Genomic DNA, 26,190 nt, shown 5'->3' with positions numbered 1-26,190 from the left:
GTCTCCTGCCACCCCCACCCTGCTGCCCACCTCCCTGTCTCCGACCACCTTTCCTGCCTGTCTCCGGCCACCTTTCCCCTGCCTGTCTCCTGCAGCCTTTCCCCTGCCTGTCTCCTGCAGCCTTTCCCCTGCCTGTCTCCTGCCACCTTTGCTACACCATCGGCTGGATGTGTGAAACCTGAGGTCACAGAGACTGTACGCCGCAGCTCCATGAATGAGTCCATGAAATTTCCCTCAGGAGACCCTGTCCCTTCACAACCAATTCTCACCCTTACACCACTTCATGGCTGCAGCTATACTCGTCTGACAAACCAGGACACATTGAGCACATGCTCCGTACGGCTCGTGCACATGAGCGGTGTACCGAACATCAGTTCATTGTGACTCCACCCACAATAGCACTACAATCTAGATCAGGCCCACTATGCAGTGCAGACTTATGGGGCTGGGTCAAAAGAACCTCGGAGACACTGACCAGGACTCTGTCAGTGGGGAAATAGGAGACTTAATCACCACTCTATTCCACATTTACTATGTTACATGTGCAGTATGTTTTATGTGTTATATTTATTCCAGGAACTCCAGCTGTGAGGAACGGAGTCTTTATTACACATCACACGTTCTGTATTCTCTCTGATTCACCGAGGATGGACAAGGACAGGAGTCCCAGGACTGAGAGGATAATAAATATCACCCTGGAGATCATCTACCTGCTGACTGGAGAGGTGAGTGGATCTGGGAGCGTCACAGTGACCTTATATCTAAAGTAACAGTACAGGAACATGACTGGGGAGGTGAGGAGATCTGGGAGCGTCACAGTGACCTTATATCTATAGTAACAATACAGGAACATGACTGGGGAGGTGAGGGGGACGTGGGAGCATCACAGTGACCTAATATCTATAGTAATAATAAAGGGACATGACTGGGGAGGTGAGTGGATCTGGGAGTGTCATAGTGACCTCACTAATATCTACAGTAATAGTTCAGGGACATGACTGGGGAGGTGAGGGGATCTGGGAGTGTCACAGTGACCTTATATCTATAGTAATAATACAGGGACATGGCTGGAGAGGTGAGGTGAACTGGAAGCATCACTGTGGCATCACTTATATCTAAATTAAAAATACAAGGACATGATTGGGGAGGTGGGGCGGATCTGGGAGTATCACAGTGATGTCACATATCTATGGTAATAATACAGGGACATGACTAATGAGGTGTGTGGCTCTTGGAGATATACAGTGAAATTACTTTTATCTATAGTAATAATACAGGGACATGACTGGGGAGGTGAGGGGATCTGGGTTCGTTACTGTGACATTACTAATATCTATAGTCATAATACAGGGATATGACTGGGGTGGTTAGGGAATCGGAGCGTAACAGTGAGGTCACATATCTATACTAATAATACAGCGATGTCAGTGGGGAGGTGAGGGGGTCTTAGAACATCGCAGTGACATCACTTATATCTATAGTAATAATATAGAGACATGACTGGGGTGGTGAGGGGATTTTGAAGTGTTACTGATAAGTAACTTATATCTATAGTAATAATACAGGGACTTGACTGCGGAGGTGGGGGGATCTAGGAGCATCACAGTGAAATCACTTGTATCCATAGTAATAATATAGGGACATGACTGGGGAGGTGAGGGGATCTGGGCGCGTCACAGTGACATCACTTATATCTATAGAAATAATACAGGGACATGACTGGGGAGGAAAGGGGATCTGGGAGCGGCGCAGTGATGTCACATATCTATAGTAATAACACAGGGACATGACAGGGGAGGTGAGGTGATCTGGGAGTGTCTCAGTGACATCACATATCTATAGTAATAAAGGGACATGACTGGGAGAGGTATCGGGATCTGGGAGCGACACAGTGAAGTCACATATATCTATAGTAATAATACAGGGACATGACTGGGGAGTTGAAGGGATCTGGGAGCATCACTTTGATGTCACATATATCTATAGGAATAATACAGGGACATGAATGGGGAGGTGAGGGGATGTGGGAGTGTCACAGTGATGTCACTTTTGTCTATAGTAATAATACAGGGACATGACTGGGGAGGTGAAGGGATCTTGGGGCTTCATAGTGACGTCACTCATATCTATAGTCATAATACAGGGACATGACTGGGAAGGTGATGGGATCTGGGAGCGTCACAGTGAAATCACTTATATCTATAGTAATAATACAGGGACATGACTGGGGAGGGGAGGGGATCTGGGAGAGTCACAGTGACCTCACTAATATCTATAGTAATAATACAGGGACATGACTGGGGAGGTGAGGGAATCTGGAAGCGGCACAGTGACGTCACTTATATCTATATAAATAATACAGGGACGTGACTGGGGAATTAAAGGGGTCTGGGAGAGTCACAGTGACGTCACTTATATCTATAGTAATAATACATGGACGTGACTGGGGAGTTTGGGGGATCTGGGACCGTCACAGAAAAATCACTTATATCTATAGTAATAATACAGGGACATGACTGAGGAGGTGAGGGGATCTGGGAGTGTCACAGTGACATCACATATCTATAGTAATAATACAGGGACATGACTGTGGAGGTGAAGGAATCTGGGAGTGTCACAGTGACTTCACTTATTTCTGTAGAAATAATACAGGGACATGACTGGGGAGGTGAGGGGATCTGGGAGTGTATATATTGATATTTGATGTCTCCACCATTACACAGGAATACACAATAGTGAAGAAGACATCCAATAAGTATGAGACGCCCAGCAGCCATCCCCCTGTATCAGGAGGACTGAGTAGAACCCAGAGCCTCATCACGGTGCCTCCACCTCACTCACTGACACATGAGAGACACAATGATCAGAAGATCCTGGAACTCACCAAGAAGATCATTCAGTTGCTGACTGGAGAGGTGACGGCTGGGAATGGGGCATTATACAGTAACACGGGGGACGTGTCTGGGTGATGACTGGAGAGGTGACTGCCGGGAATGGGGCATTATACAGTAACACTGGGGAACGTGTCTGGGTGATGACTGGAGAGGTGACTGCTAGGAATGGGACATTATACAGTAACACCAAGGGATGTGTCCAGGTGGTGACTAGAGAGGTGACTGCTGGGAATGGGACATTATATAGTAACACCAGGGGTTGTGTCTGGGTGAAGACTAGAGAGGTGACTGCTGGGAATGGGACATTATACAGTAACACCAGGGGAAGTGTCTGGGTGATGACTGGAGAGGTGACTGCTGGGAATGGGACTTTATGCAGTAACACTAGGGGATGTGTCTGGGTGGTGACTGGAGAGGTGACTGCTGGGAATGGGACATTATACAGTAACACCAGGGAATGTGTCTGGGTGGTGACTGGAGAGGTGACTGCTGGGAATGGGACATTATACAGTAACACCAGGGGATGTGTCTGGGTGATGACTGTATCACTGTGTGTGTCAGGTTCATATAAGGTGTCAGGATGTCACTGTCTATGTCTCCATGCAGGAGAGGGAGTATATAGAGGAACACAGGGGTCTGTACAAGGATGTGATGATGGAGAATCACCGGCCCCTCACATCACTGGGTAAGAGGAGACTGTCATGTATTGTACAGGGGAGAGCAGGTATGGGGACCCCCTATATACACACATCACCTGATAATCACATATATACACTGTACTCAAGTCACTGTGTGTCTCCTACAGATGGGCCCAGTAACAGAGATACCCCAGAGAGATGTCCCCGTCCTCTGTATTCCCAGGACTGTACAGAGGAGAATCACAGGATCCCACAGGAGGATCAGGTAGGTTGGATTTAGGGTCTCACCCAAAGTGACTGTCACTATATAATGTGTAGAGCAGCTGTGTGTGTCATTATATTTGTATTGTTTAATCTATTACTGAAATCAACAATTATTACAGTCTTCTTTTATTGATGGTTTACATAGGGTGAAGCCCAATTAAATAATATTAAAGTCAAAGATACAGAGGTAGAAGTAGAGACGTATGTGACTGATATAAAGGCAGAAGATATAGAGGTAGAAGTAGAGACGTATGTGACTGATATAAAGGCAGAAGATATAGAGGGAGAAGAGACGTATGTGACTGATATGAAGGCAGAAGATATAGAGGGAGAAGAAGAGACGTATGTGACTGATATGAAGGCAGAAGATATAGAGGGAGAAGAAGAGACGTATGTGACTGATATAAAGGCAGAAGATATAGAGGAAGAAGAAGAGACGTATGTGACTGATATAAAGGCAGAAGATATAGAGGAAGAAGAAGAGACGTATGTGTCTGATATGAAGGCAGAAGATATAGAGGGAGAAGAAGAGACGTATGTGAGGGGTGATCAGCAGTGTAAGGAGGAGGAAATCCCTACAGATACCAGCACAGGTAAGTAATAAACACTTATTACAGAAAAGAGTCACATATTCTCCTTGCTCAGTCACTACAGCAATCTCTTACCCTACAACCTCCTCTGTCAGTACAAATTAGGGAACTGTATTTGCCCAGTAGTGGAGTCAGGAGCCATAAGCCCCTATTATACTCCTGCTCTCCCCCTCACATCATGTCACTGTGTGTTACCAGCCCAGAGATCTGACCAGTCTCCTACCCACACTCTCTGGTGTATCTCATACATCAGGACCCATCACCTCTATTATACTCCTGCTCTCCCCTCACCTCATGTCACTGTCTGTTACCAGCCCAGAGATCTGACCAGTCTCCTCCCCACACTCTCTGGTGTATCTCATACATCAGGAGCCATCAGCCCCTATTATACTCCTGCTCTCCTCCTCACATCATGTCACTGTGTGTTACCAGCCCAGAGATCTGACCAGTCTCCTCCCCACACTCTCTGGTGTATCTCATACATCAGGAGCCATCAGCCCCTATTATACTCCTGCTCTCCTCCTCACATCATGTCACTGTGTGTTACCTGCCCAGATATCTGACCAGTCTCCTCCCCACACTCTCTGGTGTATCTCATACATCAGGAGCCATCAGCCCCTATTATACTCCTGCTCTCCCCTCACATCATGTCACTGTGTTACCAGCCCAGAGATCTGACCAGTCTCCTCCCCACACTCTCTGGTGTATCTCATACATCAGGAGCCATCAACCCCTATTTCTCTAACGTCCTAAGTGGATGCTGGGGACTCCGTAAGGACCATGGGGAATAGCGGCTCCGCAGGAGACTGGGCACATCTAAAGAAAGCTTTAGGACTAACTGGTGTGCACTGGCTCCTCCCCCTATGACCCTCCTCCAAGCCTCAGTTAGATTTCTGTGCCCGACGAGAAGGGTGCACACTAGGGGCTCTCCTGAGCTTCTTAGTGAAAGTTTTAGTTTAGGTTTGTTATTTTCAGTGAGACCTGCTGGCAACAGGCTCACTGCATCGAGGGACTAAGGGGAGAAGAAGCGAACTCACCTGAGTGCAGAGTGGATTGGGCTTCTTGGCTACTGGACATTAGCTCCAGAGGGACGATCACAGGCCCAGCCTGGATGGGTCCCGGAGCCGCGCCGCCGGCCCCCTTACAGAGCCAGAAGAGCGAAGAGGTCCGGAAAAATCGGCGGCAGAAGACGTTCCTGTCTTCAATAAGGTAGCGCACAGCACTGCAGCTGTGCGCCATTGCTCTCAGCACACTTCATACTCCGGTCACTGAGGGTGCAGGGCGCTGGGGGGGGCGCCCTGAGACGCAATAAAACATGATAAAAATACCTTACATGGCAAAAAATACATCACATATAGCTCCTGGGCTATATGGATGCATTTAACCCCTGCCAGAATATACAGAAAAACGGGAGATAAGGCCGCCGAAAAGGGGGCGGAGCCTATCTCCTCAGCACACTGGCGCCATTTTCCCTCACAGCTCAGTTGGAGGGAAGCTCCCTGGCTCTTCCCTGCAGTCACTACACTACAGAAAGGGTTAAAAAAAGAGAGGGGGGCACTAATTAGGCGCAGTATTAAAACATACAGCAGCTATAAGGGGGAAAACACTTATATAAGGTTATCCCTGTATATATATATAGCGCTCTGGTGTGTGCTGGCATACTCTCCCTCTGTCTCCCCAAAGGGCTAGTGGGGTCCTGTCCTCTATCAGAGCATTCCCTGTGTGTGTGCTGTGTGTCGGTACGTTTGTGTCGACATGTATGAGGAGAAAAATGATGTGGAGACGGAGCAGAGTGTCTGTAACAGTGATGTCACCACCTAGGGGGTCGACACCTGAGTGGATGTACTGTTTAAAATTACGTGACAGTGTCAGCTCTGTATAAAAAAACAGTGGTTGACATGAGACAGCCGGCTACTCAGCTTGTGCCTGTCCAGACGTCTCATAGGCCGTCAGGGGCTCTAAAGCGCCCGTTACCTCAGATGGCAGATACAGACGCCGACACGGATACTGACTCCTGTGTCGACGGTGAAGAGACAACCGTGATTTCCAGTAGGGCCACACGTTACATGATTGAGACAATGGAAAATGTTTTATACATTTCTGATAATACGAGTACCACCAAAAAGGGGTATTATGTTCGGTGAGGGAAAAACTACCTGTAGTTTTCCTGAATCTGAGAAATAAAATGAGGTGTGTGATGATGCGTGGGTTTCCCCCCGATAACAATTGATAATTTCTTAAAAAGTATTGGCTGTATACCCTTTCCCGCCAGAGGTTAGGGTGCGTTGGGAAACACCCCCTAGGGGGGAAAAGGCGCTCACACGCTTGTAAGAACAAGGGCTCTACCCTCTCATGAGATGGCCGCCCTTAAGGATCCTGCTGATAGAAAGCAGGAGGGTATCCAAAAATGTATTTACACACATACTGGTGTTATACTGCGACCAGCAATCGCCTCAGCCTGGAGGTGCAGTGCTGGGTTGGCATGGTCGGATTCCCTGACTGGAAATATTGATATCCTAGATAAGGATAGTATATTATTGCCTATAGAGCATTTAAAAGATGCATTTCTATATATGCATGATGCACAGCGGAATATTTGCCGACTGGCATCAAGTATAAGTGCGTTGTCCAATTCTACCAGTAAAATGGTCAGGTGATGCGGATTCCAAACGGCATTTGGAAGTATTGCCTTTGAAAGGGGACATTTGAGGTCGGTCTTTTAGACCTGGTGGCCACGGCAACAACTGGGAAATCCACGTTTGTACCCCAGGTCGCCTCTCAAAATAAGACGCCGTATTATCAGGCGCAGTCCTTTGTTGGCAAGCGGACAAAAGGTTCCTCTTTTCTGCTCGTGACAGAGGGAGAGGAAAAAGGCTGAAGAGATTACCCAGTTCCCAGGAACAGAAATCCTTTCCCGCCTCTGCAAAAGCCCTCAGTATGACGCTAGGGCCTTACAAGCTCAGGCACGGTGGGGGCCCGTTCTCAATGAATTTCAGTGCGCAGTGGGCTCACTCGCAAGTAGACCCCTGGATCCTTCAGGTAATATCTCAAGGGTACATATTGAAATTCGAGACGTCTCCCGCTCGCCGTTTCCAAAAGTCGTCTTTACCGACGTCTCCCTCTGACAGGGAGGCAGTTTTGGAAGCCATTCACAAGCTGTATTCCCAGCAGGTGATAATCAAGGTACCCCTCCTGCAACAGGGAACGGGGTATTATTCAACACTATTGTGGTACCGAAGCCAGACGGCCCGGTGAGACCGATTCTAAATCTAAAATCTAAAATCTGTGAACACTTACATACAGAGGTTCAAATTCAAGATTGAGTCACTCAGAGCAGTGATTGCGAACCTGGAAGAAGGGGACTACATGATGTCTCGGGACATCAAGGATGCTTACCTTCATGTCAAAATTTACCCTTCTCACCAAGGGTACCTCAGGTTATGGTACAGAACTGTCACTATCAGTTCAGACGCTGCCGTAGGGATGGTCCACGGCACCCCGGGTCTTTACCAAGGTAATGGCCGAAATGATATCCCTTCGAAGGAAGGGAATTTTAGTTATCCCTTACTTGGACGATTCCCTGATAAGGGTAAGATCCAGGGAACAGTTGGAAGTCGGTGTAGCACTATCTCAGGTAGTGTTGCGGCAGCACGATTGGATTCTCAATATTCCAAAATCGCAGCTGGTTCCGACGACTTGTCTTCTGTTTCCTAGGGATGTTCCTGGACACAGTCCAGAAAAAAGGTGTTTCTCCCGGAAGAGAAAGCCAGGGAGTTATCCGAGCTAGTCAGGAACCTCCTAAAACCGAACCAAGTCTCAGTGCATCAATGCACAAGGGTTCTGGGTAAAAATGGTGGCTTCCTACGAAGCAATCCCATTCGTTAGATTCCACGCAAGAACTTTCCAGTGGAACCTACTGGACAAATGGTCCGGGTCGCATTTTCAGATGCATCAGCGGATAACCCTGTCACCAAGGACAAGGGTATCCATCATGTGGTGGTTGCAGAGTGCTCATCTTCTAGAGGGCTGCAGATTCGGCATTCAGGACTGGGTCCTGGTGACCACGGATGCCAGCCTGCGAGGCTGGGGAGCAGTCACACAGGGAAGGAATATCCAGGGCTTAGGGTCAAGCCTGGATACATCACTTCACATAAATATCCTGAAGCTAAGGGACATTTACAATGCTCTAAGCTTAGCAAGACCTCTGCTTCAAGGTCAGCCGGTGTTGATCCAGTCGGACAACATCACGGCAGTCACCCACGTAAACAGACAGGGTGGCACAAGAAGCAGGAGGGCAATGGCAGAAGCTGCAGGGATTCTTCGCTGGGCGGAAAATCATGTGATAGCACTGTCAACAGTATTCATTCCGGGAGTGGACAACTGGGAAGCAGACTTCCTCAGCACGACCTCCACCCGGGAGAGTGGGGACTTCACCCAGAAGTCGTCCACATGATTAAAAAACTCGACCGGTATTGCGCCAGGTCAAGAGACCCTCAGGCAATAGTTGTAGACGCTCTGGTAACACCGTGGGTGTACCAGTCAGTGTATGTGTTCCCTCCTCTGCCTCTCATACCCAAGGTACTGAGATTGATAAGATGGAGAGGAGAAAGCACTATATTCGTGGCTCCGGATTGGCCAAGAAGGACTTGGTAACCGGAACTTCAAGAGATGCTCACGGAGGATCCGTGGCCTCTACCTCTAAGAAGGGACCTGCTCCAGCAAGGACCCTGTCTGTTCCAAGACTTACCGCGGCTGCGTTTGACGGCATGGCGGTTGAATGCCGGATCCTGAAGGAAAAAAGGCATTCCGGATGAAGTCATCCCTATCCTGATCAAAGCCAGGAAGGATGTAACCGCAAAAACATTATCACCGCAATTGGCGAAAATATGTTGCGTGGTGCGAGGCCAGTAAGGCCCGATGGAGGAAATTCAACTGGGTCGATTCCTACATTTCCTGCAAACAGGAGTGTCTATGGGCCTGAAATTGGGGTCCATTAAGGTTCAAATTTTCGGCCCTGTCAATTTTCTTCCAAAAAGAACTAGCTTCAGTCCCTGAAGTTCAGACGTTTGTAAAAGGGGTACTGCATATACAGCCTCCTTTTGTGCCTCCAGTGGCACTTTGGGATCTCAATGTAGTTTTGGGTTCCAAAAGTCACATTGGTTTGAACCACTTAAATCTGTGGAGTTAAAATATCTCACATGGAAAGTGGTCATGCTGTTGGCCCTGGCCTGGGCCAGGCGCGTGTCAGAATTGGCGGCTTTATCCTGAAAAAGCCCTTATCTGATTTTCCATTCGGACAGGGCGGAATTGAGGACTCGTCCTCAGTTTCTCCCCAAGGTGGTTTCAGCGTCTCACCTGAACCAGCCTATTGGTGGTGCCTGCGGCTACTAGGGACTTGGAGGCCTCCAAGTTGCTAGACGTTGTCAGTGCCCTGAAAATATATGTTTGTAGGACGGCTGGAGTCAGGAAATCTGACTCGCTGTTTATCCTGTGTGCACCCAACAAGCTGGGTGCTCCTGCTTCTAAGCAGACTATTGCTCGTTGGATTTGTAGTACAATTCAGCTTGCACATTCTGTGGCAGGCCTGCCACAGCCAAAAATCTGTAAATGCCCACTCCACAAGGAAGGTTGGCTCATCTTGGGCGGCTGCCCGAGGGGTCTCGGCTTTACAACTTTGCCGAGCAGCTACTTGGTCAGGAGCAAATACGTTTGTAAAATTCTACAAAATTGATATCCTGGCTGAGGAGGACCTGGAGTTCTCTCATTTGGTGCTGCAGAGTCATCCGCACTCTCCCGCCCGTTTGGGAGCTTTGGTATAATCCCCATGGTCCTTACGGAGTCCCCAGCATCCACTTAGGACGTTAGAGAAAATAAGAATTTACTTACCGATAATTCTATTTCTCATAGTCCGTAGTGGATGCTGGGCGCCCATCCCAAGTGCGGATTGTCTGCAATACTTGTACATAGTTATTGTTACAAAAATCGGGTTATTATTGTTGTGAGCCATCTTTCAGAGGCTCCTCTGTTATCATGCTGTTAACTGGGTTCAGATCACAGGTTATACGGTGTGATTGGTGTGGCTGGTATGAGTCTTACCCGGGATTCAAAATCCTTCCTTATTGTGTACGCTCGTCCGGGCACAGTATCCTAACTGAGGCTTGGAGGAGGGTCATAGGGGGAGGAGCCAGTGCACACCAGTTAGTCCTAAAGCTTTCTTTAGATGTGCCCAGTCTCCTGCGGAGCCGCTATTCCCCATGGTCCTTACGGAGTCCCCAGCATCCACTACGGACTATGAGAAATAGAATTATCGGTAAGTAAATTCTTATTTATACTCCTGTTCTCCCCTCACATCATGTCACTGTGTGTTACCAGCCCAGAGATCTGACCAGTCTCCTCCCCACACTCTCTGGTGTATCTCATACATCAGGAGCCATCAGCCCCTATTATACTCCTGCTCTCCTCTCACATCATGTCACTGTGTGTTACCAGCCCAGAGATCTGACCAGTCTCCTCCCCACACTCTCTGGTGTATCTCATACATCAGGAGCCATCAGCCCCTATTATACTGCTCTCCTCCTCACATCATGTCACTGTGTGTTACCTGCCCAGATATCTGACCAGTCTCCTCCCCACACTCTCTGGTGTATCTCATACATCAGGAGCCATCAGCCCCTATTATACTCCTGCTCTCCTCTCACATCATGTCACTGTGTGTTACCAGCCCAGAGATCTGACCAGTCTCCTCCCCACACTCTCTGGTGTATCTCATACATAACACAGGAAATAAAGATAAAAATATACGTTTTATACCCATAACAAGAGCAAATAAATCTGGCCCAAAAATAGATCCATGCCCAGTAAGTTAGTCCCATTTGGCACATGTTACAGTAGGAAACAGACTCTGAGTGTCTGTAACAGTCTTACTCCTTTATCATATTACTTTGAGACGGAAGACAACTCCTCCGGGATTGGTTTAGGTAAAGTGTCATGAAGGACTGTCAACAGGAATGTCCACTTTCTCTAACATTCTAGGGGATACTGGGATGGTCTTAGTACTATGGGGTATAGATTGGGTCTATTGGAGCCTGACACTTTAAGAAATCCTTAGTGTGTGCTGGCTCCTCCCCTCTAAGCCCCTCCTACCAGACTCCGTTTAGAAAAATGTGCCCAAGGAGCCGGGTGCATTCTCTGGAGCTCCAGAGAGTTTTCTTCAGAATGTATTTTAGTTTGATGTTTTCAGACAGGACGGGTTGGCACCAGTCTGCCTGCGTTGTGAGACTTAGGGGGGGACCGGTACCAACCTCTTGAAGGGTTAATGGTTAAGATCCCCACTGACAGGACATAGCTCCTGAAGGGGGTTGTTTCACTCACCCACAGCGGTGTGCGCTCTTCCTCACAGCATGCCGCCACCCCTAATTGAGTGCTGAGTACTAAACCGGGGTCCCGGTACAGATGGTGGCGTTAGGGCAGCGGGCACAGTGCTGATGTCCCTCTATGAAAGCCCACACTGGCACTTACGTTGAAAAGGGGTTTTAACCCCATTTTCTTTGCAAAAATTACCCTGCCAGTATAAACTATTGTGGGAACAATGCATGCCATTAAGGAGGCGGGGCATTTCTGGAGAGCGGGACCAGTGGCTCAGTGCACTATTTCCTACCTCCTAGGGACCCTCAGAAGCACCTTGTTTGGTACAAGGGGGTTTGTGGTAGGTGGAGCGATATACTGTATGTGTATATAATAATCTAGATCTCTTATCTAAGGTTCCTAGTTACTGCCCGGCAAAGCACTGCTTTGGCTGTAGAGGCAAGGTGTGCTGGTTTCTCTCTCTCATTCCTAGCAGGCTCTCTGGGTTACTGTGTTATGTAACCTGTTCCTGTGTGTGTATTATGCTGTACAGTATGTCAGGTAAGAAGGTCATATGCCAGTCCTGCAGCACAAGGTTTTCCCCTTCCCCAGGGGATCTCTGTTGTGTGCACAGTGCAGCCCTCCTTCACAAGGAAGCAGCACTCAGGAGCCAGCGTGGCTGGACTCAATAAAAGGAATGATTACAGACATATCCCCTGTACTGGATACTGCCAGACAGGAGAGGCAGGATTTTAAAAGAAGTCTATGGCTGATTTTATGATTAAGAATTCAGACCGAAGACCATCCTCTCAGCCCCCTATACTTATTTCCCAAAAAGGTACATCACCCCAGGTTCTCCAGTCTGTCTGTGATGTGGAGATGCCAGATCTGGAAGAGGGGGACGTGAATGTAAATATGGGGGACGCTAATGTCTCAGTGAGTGGAAGCTCTTATTACTCTATTTGAGATGTCCTGAGTATCCCTGATAAGGAGACAGACACAGTAGTATTATTATTATTATTATTATTATTATTATTATTACATTTTATTTATAAGGCGCCACAAGTGTTTCGCAGCGCTGTACACAGGACAGTACAGGGAGACAGAACTTAGCATTACAGTAAATAAATAACAGAAATAGAGTACAGGTAACAAAGAGCCACAATTCTCATACATAATACAGCTTTGATGTAAGTAGCGAGGGAGTAATCATTGTACTACTTGGGGCTGGCGGCCATAGATAGAGAGGAGCCTTTACCAGTAGGAGAAAAAGCAGGTAAAGATGGTTGCTGAGTGAAATGTGTCGAGAAGAGGGCTTAGACAACAAGAGGAAATGGGTCCCTGCTCTGAAGAGCTAACAATCTATTGGGGAGGGGCGACAGACAGATGACATGAGGTGCAAGCAAGCGGGAGGAAGCCCGATGGCAGTATCAAGCACGGCAGAGATGTTCAAGGCGTGGGGCAGGGGGATGGAGGAGCAGCCTAAGGACTAGGTTATGCATCGGAGGGGTACGCTTTGATAAATAGGTGGGTTTTCAGTGACCGTTTGAAGCTTTGCAAGGTCGGGGAGAGTATAATGGAGCGGGGGAGCACGTTCCACTGAAGGGGTGCAGCACGGGCAAAATCTTGAACTCGTGCATGGGAAGCAGTGACCAAGGCAGAGGAGAGGCGATGGTCATCAGCCGACCGTAGTGGGCGGGAGGGAGTATGAAGGGAGAGGAGGTTGGAGATGTAGGGAGCAGTGGAATTAGAGATGGACTTGTATGTGAGGGTGGGGAGTTTGAATAGGATTCTGTAGGGGAATGGGAGCCAGTGTAGATTTTGTTGAAGGGGAGTGGCAGATGTGGTGCGGCGTGAGAGGAAGATGAGCCTAGCTACGGAGTTGAGGACAGATTGGAGGGGAGCGAGATGGGAGCAAGCGAGGCCAGTGAGGAGAACATTGCAGTAGTCGAGTTGTGAGATGACCAGTGAGTGGATGATGAGTTTAGTTGCACTCTGGGAGAGAAATGGCCTGATGCGAACAATGTTGCATAGCTGGAACCGACAGGATTGCGCCAGAGCTTGGATGTGGGGTGCAAAGGAGAGGGAGGAGTCAAGAGTGACACCCAGGCAGCGGAGCTGGGGAACGGGGGAGATGATTGTGTTGTCAACAGTGATAGAGATATATGTAGGGGGTGTTGCTCTGGCTGGGGGAAAGATAATGAATTCAGTTTTGTCCATGTTGAGCTTCAGAGAATGCTCAGACATCCAGGAGGAGATGGCAGAGAGGCAGCTGGAGACCTGAGAGAGGACAGAGGGGGACAGATCAGGAGATGAGAGGTAGAGTTGTGTGTCATCAGCATAGAGGTGGTATTGAAGGCCAAATGAGTTAATGAGCGCACCCAGGGAAGAGGTGTACAGGGTGAACAGAAGGGGGCCTAGGACAGAACCCTGAGGGACACCAACAGGAAGGATGGAAGGGTGTGAGGTTGTTCCGGAGGCAGACACAGAGAAGGAGCGGTTAGTGGGGTAAGAGGTAAACTAGTCAAGGACGGTGCTAGAGAGGCCAATGTTTTGGAGTGTGCGGAGGAGGAGATGATGATCCACAGTGTCAAATGCAGCAGAGAGCTCCAGAAGGATAAGCAGAAAGAAGTGGCCCCTGGATTTGGCCGAAAGCATGTCAATGATGACTTTCACCAGGACAGTCTCGTGGAGTGGCGAAAGCCAGATTGTAGTGGATCAAGGATGGAGTTGTCAGAGAGGTAGCTTGTGAGATGGCTGTAGACCAGTCGTTCAAGTTGTTTGGAGGTAAATCGGAGAAGAGAGATGGGGCGGTATCTAGTGAGTGATGAAGGGTCGAGGTTGGTTTTTTTGAAAATAGGGGACGCCAGAGCATGTTTCAATGGTGTGGGAAAGATGCCGGTAGAGAGCGATAGGTTAAAGAGGTGAGCAAGGTGGGAGCAGGCAGTGGGGGGGGGGGGGGGAGCAGAGATGACGGGAAGGGAGTGGGTACAAGGGGCAGGTTGAGTGGGGGGAGGAAAAGTTGAGGGAGTTGACTTCCTTGTCTGAGGTGGGACAGAAGCAGGACAGGGTGGGATAGATGGAGGGGAGGGATGATGGGGGCAGGGGGGCAGCAGAGGAGTGACGGGAGGAGATGTCATTTTGGATAGCCACAATTTTGGAGATGAAGAAGGAGGCAAAGTCAGTGGCAGTGAGGGAGGTGGGGAGGAGGAGAGTGTTGATAGTTTCAAAGAGTCGGCGTGGACTGGAGGACTAAGAAGAGATGAGTGTTTGGAAAAAGGATTGCTTGGCGAGAGAGAGCAGAGCTGTAGGAGGAGAGAATAAACTTGAAATGCAGGAAGTCCGCCAGAGAGTGAGATCTCCTCCAGGAGCGCTCTGCGGAGCGTGAACATTTTTGTAGGAATCGTGTTAGTTTGGTGTGCCAGGGTTGGGGTTTGGAGCGGCAGAGGGGACAGAGGAGAGGGGGGGGCCACAGAGTCGAGAGCAGCGGTAAGAGAAGAGTTATAGAAGGAGGCTGCCTGGTTGGGACAAGTCATAGTGGAAAGAGAAGAGAGGAAGGTCTCGAGGGAGGACAGGATAGCGGGGTTGAAAGACCCGAGATTGTGTTCGGTGATGGTGGGTCTGGGCGTGGAGAGGAGAGGAGAAGATGAGAGGGTGAAAGAATGTAGATGGTGGTCAGAGAGAGGGAAGGAAGAGTTTGAGAAATAGGAGGGATCACATCGGTGGGTGAAGACAAGGTCGAGGGAGTAGCCGAGATTGTGAGTAGGGGTGGAGTACCATTGAGAAAGTCCAAAGGTGGTGGAAAGGGCAAGAAGATTAGTGCAAGCTGCATTAGTGATGTCGATATGGATGTTAAAGTCACCAAGGATGATAGAGGGGAGGTCGGAGGAGAGAAAGTGGGGAAGCCAGGCAGCAAAGTTGTCAAGGAAAGGTGAACAGCGGACAGGGGGTGGTAGATCACTGCCACATGGAGGTGAATGGGGTAGAAGAGGCGGATAGTGTGGACCTCAAAGGTGGAGAAGGTGAGGGAGGGCTCAGGTGGGATGACACGAAAGTTGCAGTTTGGGGAGCGAAGGATGCCCACGCCTCCACCCTGGCGGCCATCAGGTCTGACCGTGTGGGTGAAGGAGAGGCCTCCGTAGGAGAGGGCAGCAGGGGAGGTGGTGTCAGAGGAGGAGAGCCAGGATTCAGTGATGGCGAGAAGGTTAAAAGAGTGGGAGATGAAGAGGTTGTGGATAGTTGGCAGCTTGTTGCAGATTGATCTAGCATTCCAGAGTGCACAGGAGAAGGGAAGGGAGGGGACAGGGGAGATGGGGATCAGGCTGGCTGGGTTCTCAATGCCTGTGGGCGGTCTGGAAATTGGGGGGTGACCTAGCAGTGAGGATTGGTATGGGACAGGATCGAGGAGCCATAATTCCAGTACAGTAGTGTTGTTCAGAGGAATAATATAGAACAAAGTGGGTGTAATATAGAATGGACAATGAGAAGGGTGTTGTAGTAAAAGCAGAGACATTGAAAAAGTTTTTTTTGGTAAATGGAAGAATCGGAAAGGCTGAGATTGTTACACAGTGGTTGTAGAGAGTATAAATGAGGAGCAGAAAGCAACGTGTGAGAGCAGTATGGCTGTTACTTAATCAGACAGGGAGGTCAGTGTCCAGGCTGTGCGGGCTGCAGGCGTTGGTGGTACTGGATTAGGTTACTCTCTGTAGGATGTTAATTGCAGGTGGGGAAGATAGTCTGCTGTCCTTCTGTTCCTCTCCTGTTTATCTCCGAGTATCTCCAAAGGTCATATCTTCATCCTTAACACTAACACACTATGCAGCTAGGATACTTTGTAGCCAAATATGTACTGATTAAATATAAATGCACACATTGATATAGGCTTGATTGCCAACAGCACCCACCCTCTGAAACCCCACCCACCATGGATGGAGATCGTGTCTGCTGAGGAAGACCACTCCTGTTGATGTAGGACACCGCTGTGACGTTGTCCGACTGAACTTGAATGGCTCGATCTTGCAGAAGATGTGCCGCCTGTAGAAGGCCGTTGTATATGGCCCTTAGTTCCAGAATGTTTATTGGAAGGACAGATTCCCGGCATGACCACTTTCCTTGGAAGTTTTCCCCCTGGGTTACTGCTCCCCAACCCGGAGGCTTGCATCCGTGGTTAGGAGAATCCAATTCTGAATCCTGAACCTGCGGCCCTCGAGCAGATGAGAAGTTTGCAGCCACCACAGGAGTGAAATTCTGGCTTTCGGCGACAGGCGTATCTGCTGGTGCATGTGAAGATGCGATCCCGACCACTTGTCCAGGAGATCCAGCTGGAAGAACAGTGCATGGAATCTTCCGTATTGTAGAGCCTCGTAGGAGGCTACCATCTTCCCCAAAAGGCGAATGCACTGATGAACCGATACCCAGGGAGGTTTTAAGACATCCCTGACAATTGATTGGATCACCAACGCTTTCTCCACCGGTAGAAACACCCTCTGCACTTCTGTGTTGAGTATCATCCCCAGGAAGGGCAGTCTCCTTGTCAGTTCCAAATGTGACTTTGGAAGGTTCAGGATCCACCCATGAACCCAGAGTAGTTGAGGTGAGAGCGCAATACTCTGCAACAGCTTCTCCTTGGAAGATGCCTCTATCAGCAGATCATCCAGATATGGAATTATGTTCACTCCCTGTTTGCGTAGGAGGAGCATCATCTCCGCCATGACCTTGGTGAACACCCTCGGTGCTGTGGAGAGGCCAAATGGCTACGTCTGGAACTGATAGTGACAGTCCTGTAGTGCAAACCGTAGATAGGCCTGGTGAGGTGGCCAGATCGGAATGTGAAGGTACGCATCCTTGATATCCAGGGATACTAGGAATTCCCCTTCCTCCAGACTTGAGATCACCACTCTCAGAGACTCCATTTTGAATTGGAAAACCCTTAAGTAGGGGTTCAACAACTTCAGGTTCAATATAGGCCTTACCGAACTGTCCGGTTTTGGTACCACAAACAGGTTTGAGTAATAACCCTTGGTTTTTGGGTGAGGTGGAACTGGAACAATGACATTTGTTCGTACCAATTTTTGAATGGCTTCCTGTAGGATATCACTTTCTGTCAGTGAAGCTGGTAAGCCTGATTTGAAGAATCTGTGAGGTGGGAGTTCCTGAAACTCCAGTCTGTACCCCTGGGTAACAATATCCGTCACCCAGGGGTCTAGGCATGATGACGCCCAGACGTGACTGAAATCTCTTAGTCTCGCTCCCACCTGCCTGATCTGCAGGCTGGGAGGTCCGTCGTCATGCTGAAAATTTGAAGGAAGCAAAACCTGGTTTCTGTTCCAGGGAACCTGTTGGTGCAGGTTTTTTGGATCTTCCCCGATCTCCTCTAAAAAAGGTTGGAGGGGGTTTGGATTTTTTAAATTTTGCGGTCCGAAAGGACTGCAGTGTAGATGAAGGATAAGATTTCCTAGCCGGTGGTGCTGCAGAGGGAAGAAATGTCTGCTTACCCACAGTCACCGTGGATATCCACACATCCAATGCGTCCCCAAATAGTGCCTGACCTGTGAATGGCAGGTTCTCTACACTTTTCTTGGATTCTGCATCTGCAGTCCATTGGCGTAGCCAGAGTCCTCTGCGTGCCGAGACAGCCATGGAAGTAGCAGGCCAATGTCCTTCATGGCCTCCACCATGAAACCTGCAGAATCCTGTATGTGACTTAAAAACAAGTCAATGTCACTCCTATCCATAGTATCTAAGTCCTCTAGTAAGGTGCCTGACCACTTTACTATGGCTTTTAGAAATCAAAGCACAAGCAATAGTGGGCCTTAAAGCCACACCTGTAGCAGTGTATAGTGATTTGAGCGTAGTCTCAATCTTGCGGTCATCCGGCTCCTTTAAGGCGGTTGAACCAGGGACAGGTAAAACCACCTTTTTAGACAGCCTAGATACAGAAGCGTCTACTATAGGTGGGTTTTCCCACTTCTTCCTGTCCTCTTCAGGGAAATGGAAAGCAATGAGAATTCTTTTAGGGATCTGGAATTTTCTTCTCTGGGTTTTCCCAGGATTTTTTAAACCAGGCAGTTTTACTCCTTAGAAGCAGGGAAGGTAAGCGAGGTATTCTTATTTACTGTAAAATAAGTTTCCTCTACTTGTTTCCGGAACTTTCTCAGAAATATGCAAAACATCCCTAATGGCTTTAGTCATTAGTTGCACCCCTTTAGCAAGGGATGCATTCCCCCCTTCATATCCCCATCACCGTCCCCTGTATCAGGGTCGGTATCAGTGTCAGCTTGCATTATCTGGGCAGTTGTACATTTTTTGGGTATGTAGGTGGGGTTTTAGATGAAGTAGTGGGAGCTGAATACTTCAAACCCACTACAGATTGTCTCAAAAACTGCGTCTCTTTCTCAGTATGTGACATCCTTGTTGAAATCTGGGATATCATTGCCCTTAAATTATCCACCCATGGGGGTTCGGATTCAGAAGGCTGAGACAGGATATTGCAGTCCTGAGTACATGGAATAGACTCCTCAGGAGAAGATACACACTCTGCAGCATAGGACACAGAGTCCTTAGACATGGTAATGTGGATATACACACTTACACACACTCACACAGGAAAATGTCAGACACAGTTCCCCCCAGAGTACCTTCAGAGAGTCACAGAGTATAAGGAGCCAGCCACACAGCGCCCCTGTAGACAGTTATTATGATAAAAGCCCGGCGCTGACTGACCTTAATAGGGAGGGCAGCGCTCCCTGTCAGTGTCCTAGTTCCTATGATCTGCAGGGAGAAAATGGCGCTGGTGAGTGCTGGATCCGCTCTGAGAGGAAGCCCCGCCCCTTGTAATGGCGCGCAGCTTCCCGCACTAATTGTTTATACTGGCCTGAGGATTTTAGTGATAACAGGAGGATTAGCCGCTGTTAGCTGCGTGACCAGTGTAGGGTTTATCCGCGCTGGCTCGGGACGCTCTTCAAAGCTCCTACACTGTGTGTTGCTGAGCCTTCCTGGAGCGCAGCCTCTCAGAGCTGCGCTTCCACCCTTGTGCCGCCATTTCCTCCGGTGACCCGCTAACCGGGATGCTGGCGCTGTACTCACCACTCTTCTTTCTTCTGGCTCTGTTAGGGGGTGGCGGCCGTGCTGCCGGAGTGAGCAGTCGCCTCATGGGCTTGTGATCAGAACCCTCAGGAGCTCAGTGTCCTGTCAGTTGAGTAGAGAACCAGTAACTCTTCAGGAAGTAGGTTCCTTCTCCCCACCCTAAGTCCCACGAAGCAGGGAGGCTGTTGCCAGCTGCCTTCCTGTAACCTAACTATCTCTAGAAAATAAAAAGCTAAGAAAACTCTTAGAAGCTCCCCTAGCTGTGACCGGCTCCGGGCACATTTTCTAAACTAAGTCTGGTAGGAGGGGCATAGAGGGAGGGGCCAGCTCACACTATTAAACTCTTAAAGTGCCAGTGGCTCCCAAAGGACCCAGCAGATGATGATTACAGGGTATCATATGGTGTATTGCATGTAAAGTACCTTGTTCCACACCTACTCTGCTGTAGCAATATACCTTATATAAGGGTTAGTAACACTTGTACAGGCGTACCAGCGTATGAGCACACACATAAAGGAATGCTACCTTACCAATGCTTCCAGGAGTAACGTTAGGAGACATTTCTCTGATCCATCAGCTCATATAACTGATATTATTATTTATCTAGAATCTCCAATTCATACGATATGTTCCCCATCCATTGTTTTACATTGGTGCTGACATAGGACTTGGCGAGTGACTACGTCTCCATTTATACTTCATGGTTAGTTACCAGTACAAGAGAGAGATATATCTAAGTCTTATTATAATATTACATTTGTTATTGTGAGCATTCTCAGGAGGGTGGACACAATGATAGTCTGAGACACAATATTATAAAGCCTTCAGTAAAAGTTATGTTTTATTATACACACACACTTACAATTAAGTGTCCCAGAGAGTCGTCTTCTCCTATTGTTTACAAGATTAATATTGTTACAGAAAATGTCACATTTCCATAATGTATTTTATTTCCAGCAGATGGACACACAAGCAGGAATATCTCAGAAGGACATCTAATGTTATCCCCGGATTGTGACATAAAAGATAATGACAGTAGACAGTATTCTCCGGGAGATAACCCCATTACCCCTATTATACATCCAGCTCTATCAGCTGATCCCTCTGATCCTGGGAAATGTTCTCCTGATCACTCTGATATTGGTGCATCTATTACAGCTCTGACAGTAGATACAGTGTTTCCCTGTTCTATAGATGCCAAATGTTTTACAAAGAACACGAAGCCTAATAACCCACACACAGGTAATACAGGTGAGAGGCCACTGATATGTTCTGAGTGTGGGAAATGTTTTACATACAAATCACAACTTGTTATACATCAGAGAAGTCACACAGGTGAGAAGCCATTTTCTTGCTCTGAGTGCCGGAAATGTTTTACACAAAAATCACAACTTGTTACCCATCAGCAAAGTCACACAGGTGAGAAGGCATTCCCATGTTCTGAGTGTGGGAAATGTTTTGCACACAAATCAGCTCTTGTTATACATCACAGAAGTCACACAGGTGAGAAGCTGTTTTCTTGCTCTGTGTGTGGGAAATGTTGTGTAAGTAAATCACATCTTGTTATACATCACAGAAGTCACATAGGTGAGAAGCCATTTCCATGTTCTGAGTGTGGGAAATGTTTTGTAAGTAAATCACAACTTGTTACACATCTGCGCAGTCACACAGGTGAGAAGCCATTTCCATGTTCTGAGTGTGGGAAATGTTTTGTAAGTAAATCACATCTTGTTACACATCAGAGAAGTCACACAGGTGAGAAGGCATTTCCATGTTCTGAGTGTGGGAAATGTTTTACACATAAATCAGTTCTTATTAGACATCAGAGAAGTCACACAGGTGAGAAGCCATTTCCATGTTCTGAGTGTGGGAAATGTTTTACACACAAATCAGTTCTTGTTAGACATCAGAGAAGTCACACAGGTGAGAAGTCATTTCTATACTCTGAGAAATAAATCATCAGAATCAGCTTTATTGGCCAGGTGTACTCGCGTACACTAGGAATTGTTTGTGGTACAATGCATCGCCAAGCAGCAACATGAATGGGGAATACAAGGCATAAGAAGGGGGAAAAACATAGCATACATTACATATATGCGTTCATACTGCACATTGCAACTGTACAATAGACTCAACATATTATACATGTAAGACTAAAAACGAAGGCTGCTTGGCAGAGCAGCACCGAGGGAGCCATCCGCAGCGCCAACTAGAACTCAAACAATGCACATAATACAGAAGATTTATGTATTACACATCAAACGATAAACTACACAGACAAAAATAAAAGATACAGAAAGAATAATGCAGGATTGGTGTAGGCATTTTGGGTAATAACTTCCATGGGTTGTGTATTCCACCCTCACAGGGTACCAGGTGCGGCAGCCATCTTCGGCGCACTGCGTAGGATTACCCTGGGTGAAGTAGTCCATCCTCGAGGGGTAGGCCTGTAAGGTACTACTGATGTTCTCTGCCAGAGGGTTAGTGGGCATAGTCCTGGTGATTTCATTTTCGAGGTTTAATGAGTCCACATAATGGTCTGGATTTCTTTCTTGATGTTGTTCAATGTTTGTTCAACTGTTTTTTTTAACTGTTAATTTTCAAACGCTTTGAGTATTGGAACGCACAGCCATGCATAGCTGAAGCTATAGATATATACACACAATAGACATCACTCAGATTGCACACAATAGACATCATTCAGGTGAGGAACCATTTTAATCTTCTGGAGTATACTCATCATTGCCATGCGTTGTTCTTCAAGGTTCTTATCCTATCTCTATGCTTTTTGCAATACACATGTTACCACTGGGTGAAATAATCAGATGTCATACCCTCATCTACCACTGCTATACAGATGACCTGTCTTTGCTCTAGGTACTGAGAGCCCAGTACCAATCCTAAATGGTTGTCTAGCTGAGCTTCAGGTATGGGTGATGCCAGTTTGCTGTGATTCAGTCCTGGTGAAACAGGCCTTTAAGCTCGCCAACAAAGAGCAGGAATACAGCTCAGCTTTACCTACCAACCAGACTTACGCTTGGGGGGTCAGAGTTACAAAATGCTGATCATGTGCGGAATCTTGGTGTCCTGGATGGTGGAGTGACACTTGGACATCAGTATCTGCCACAGTCAGATACTCATCTGAGGAACATAGCCAGACTCCAGCACTTATTTCCCTCAGAATATCTACCTACAGTCATACATGTACTTGTATCATCACACATAGACTACTGCAATGACCTCTACCTGGGTCTCCCAGCAAAATAATTGCACCACTTGTAGCTTGTACAGAATGCAGCAGCCAGGCTGTTACCTAACCAGCCCGTTCCTGCCACATAACACCCATTCTCTACAACCTTCACCGGCTGCCTGTAAGATGGTGACTGTATTACATAATCTTACTTACTCTCCCAGCCCTACATGACCAGGGTCCATGGAACCAGAAGCAGCTTCTGCCTCCTTACTGCCACCTGCAGATGAAGGACTGTTACCAGCAGTACCAAGAATCCCCAAGCAGTGCTGAGAGGTCAGGGGGAAGACAGGGTGGTGGCACTAGTGCTGTAGTAGGGGCTGCCGGAGGCAGTGTCTGAGAATTTTGTCCTCAAGCAGCGCTAAGGTATCAGATGGGAGACAGGGTGGTGGCAGTAGTGGGGGGAGGCGGGGTGGTGGCAGTAGTGGGGTGAGACAGGACTGGCATTAGTGGGGGGGAGACAGGGTGGGTGGCAGTAGTGGTGGGAGAAAGGGTGGGTGGCAGTAGTGGGGGAGACAGGGCGGTGGCAGTAGTAGAGGGAAACAGGGCGGGTGTCAGTAGTGGGGGGAGACACGGGGCGGATGACAGTAGTGAGAGGAGACAGGGTGGTGGTGGTAGAGGGGGGGAGATAGGGTGGATGGCCGCAGTGCAGTACCAGGGGCTGCTGGAGGCAGTAAAGAGGTCTATGGGTCCCGCACAGAACCAGTTGATAATTAGACTTAATGATGATTATGCTTCCTTATTTCTAATTAATCCCTTGTATGTGTTACTGTTATTTGCTGTGTCAGCTTTTATGTGTGTTCTGTGTAATAATCCTGAAAGTAGCGCTGCTACCGATCTCATATCATTTGTAATAACTTGGAAAAGATGAGATATGAGGTGCACTCTGGAAGCTTATAGGGGGTTAATCAGAGATGAACGCAGATGTGACATCATGCAGCCCCTGGAAAATGGCCCTGGCCCGCCTGCGTTTACCCCTCAGGGATGCGACCGCAATGTGTGTGTCTGCGTGGCCGCTGCGCATGTGCATTTTACCACCACCAGGAAACTGCTGTGGGCCGCTATTGCGGCTGGGTCTGAATGACCCCCATAGACCTTTGGCTCCCTGCAATACTATAATGTAACTTGAATTGTTTCTGTGCTTTAAAGGATATTTTATCCATGTTGTGCAGAGTAAAGTATTTTTTAAGTTTAAAATATAGAGAAAAATCTGTTTATTAAAGATATGAAATAAAGTTGTTTAAAAACAAAAGATTTCCGTTGAGTCTTTTTATGTGTCTGTGTATTATCTTATTTCCAGATAATTGTCGCTATGATGGCAGAAACAATTTCCTGTTAATGTGTCACTTGTATTGTTACTTTTGTGTCCAGCTGGTGGGCTCGGAAATGTTATCCTTTTCCTCGCAGCCCCACTTGCTGGAGAAAATGAAGGAGGAGCTGTTGACGGTTCACGTTCCGCTTGAGTTGACAATTTTCTCACCAGCAGGTCTTTCCCCCTCTGCAGACTTGTGTCCGAAAAGAGAAATACAACGTAGGCTTTAAACCTAGGATCGAGCACAGTGGCCAAAATGTAGTGCTCTGATTTCAACAGATTGACCACCCTTGAATCCTGGCAAAGCGAATGAAGGGCTCCATCCACAAGTATTTCCAGGGAAGACGTTAAGTCTGAGAGACTATGCACAGGCCCAAATGATAATTGTTTTATGATCCTTCTATGTATGAACCAACCGATAGAGGGAATAATCCGAAAGTGTTAATACCAAAGATTAGTTAATCAGGTTGGAGGTGCACCATTAAGCAAATTGCAATGACTGGTTAGGGGGTTTAGAAAAAAACGCTAGTAGGCTTATATCTAAAGAAGCCTTAATGTGTGGCACACTTTTTTCTTTATGTTTCATGAATAAATTAAAACATAACCTTTATTTATATTTAAGATAGATTTTTCAATAGGCATGAAATAAGTACCAACCAAGTATATCATTGTAAAACCCTGTACCAGAGCAGAATCCTCAATCACATGTGTTACCCATTCAGTACATATATAAATCGATAACTGACCACATCACAAAGATCTGCACATGGAATAAAACAATATTGTTGGAAATAAAAGGTGTTCTCCTGTGACTGAGCATATCATGTGTAACCCTGTAACAGAGCACAGTTCTCTAAGGCATGCATATCCAATTCTACACATTTGTATCAATTCTGTGACAATATTGTTATTGAGAAGGGATATTCCCTGTAACAAGGTATACAATATGAAACCCTGTCACAGAGCGAGGTATACATTATATTATCCCAAGGTTAGTGCATAGATAATATCCAGCTTTCTGCCTGTTTAATTCCAAAGGCCTGCTAAGTTGTCCCAACATGTATCTACACAATACTATTGCCAATCACTGAGTGACGACTGATATAAATATAAATCAGTCAGATAACGAGTAGTGACCAGTGACTAGTAATGACGTCTGTATGCAATGAGTCCACAAATCAGGAGAACCACCTCTCTGTATCTCCAGCACCCGCTACAGAAATATAACATCTGAAGAATGAATGAGGCTGGGGAGAGAGTAGCAGCCTGTAATAATGATAATATATGCTGTTATATAAACAGTGCTATAACCATTCTTCTGATAGAGATCCTTCCTCTGATAGATATAAAGAAGCTCTGGTGTATATAGGCTGAATCCCCCTTCTACTTTTGTCCTATGTGCCGTGGGGCAGTGACTGGGAACAATGAGAGCAGGGAAAGCACCAACACCAGAGCAGAAGGAAAGATAAAGTGGCGAGCAGCTTCTGCTGTCCCCGGGATCAATCGCTCCTGATAATGTCTATTTATCATAAAAGAATTAGGGAGTCTCTGTTGTAATGATATTCAGCATATACAATTTATTATCAAATAAGAGGCCACGCCTATTATTCTGCACAGAGGCGCGTGACCCAAGACAGACTTCATCAATGATACCTGTGTCTTCAGGACATTCAGGTGTACATATATATAGTACATGATTATACAATAATTCCTAACTGATTAATCAATGGGGTGTGTATCTAGTGATAAAGCTAAATATTTATCTTACTTAAAACCCTTTAAGAGGTCAAAGAACACAGTACGCTATTGGCGT

The 26,190-nt window shown here is 47.3% G+C and overlaps 1 protein-coding gene across 1 annotated transcript in view; it reads left to right on the top strand.

The window, feature by feature from the left end:
* Nucleotides 1–23,455, top strand: part of LOC134983780 (oocyte zinc finger protein XlCOF7.1-like) — a 122,254-nt gene extending 98,799 nt beyond the window's left edge. The window contains exon 3 of the mRNA XM_063949416.1: nucleotides 21,067–23,455. Coding sequence (XP_063805486.1) covers nucleotides 21,067–21,770 — 704 coding nt within the window. The 3' untranslated portion in view covers nucleotides 21,771–23,455. The remainder of the gene's footprint in view (nucleotides 1–21,066) is intronic.
* Nucleotides 23,456–26,190: the final 2,735 nt, after the last annotated feature.

Source organism: Pseudophryne corroboree, assembly GCF_028390025.1.
Source record: "Pseudophryne corroboree isolate aPseCor3 chromosome 3 unlocalized genomic scaffold, aPseCor3.hap2 SUPER_3_unloc_24, whole genome shotgun sequence".
In the NCBI taxonomy this organism is placed as follows: domain Eukaryota; kingdom Metazoa; phylum Chordata; class Amphibia; order Anura; family Myobatrachidae; genus Pseudophryne; species Pseudophryne corroboree.
This window is presented reverse-complemented; position numbering and strand designations above follow the sequence as displayed.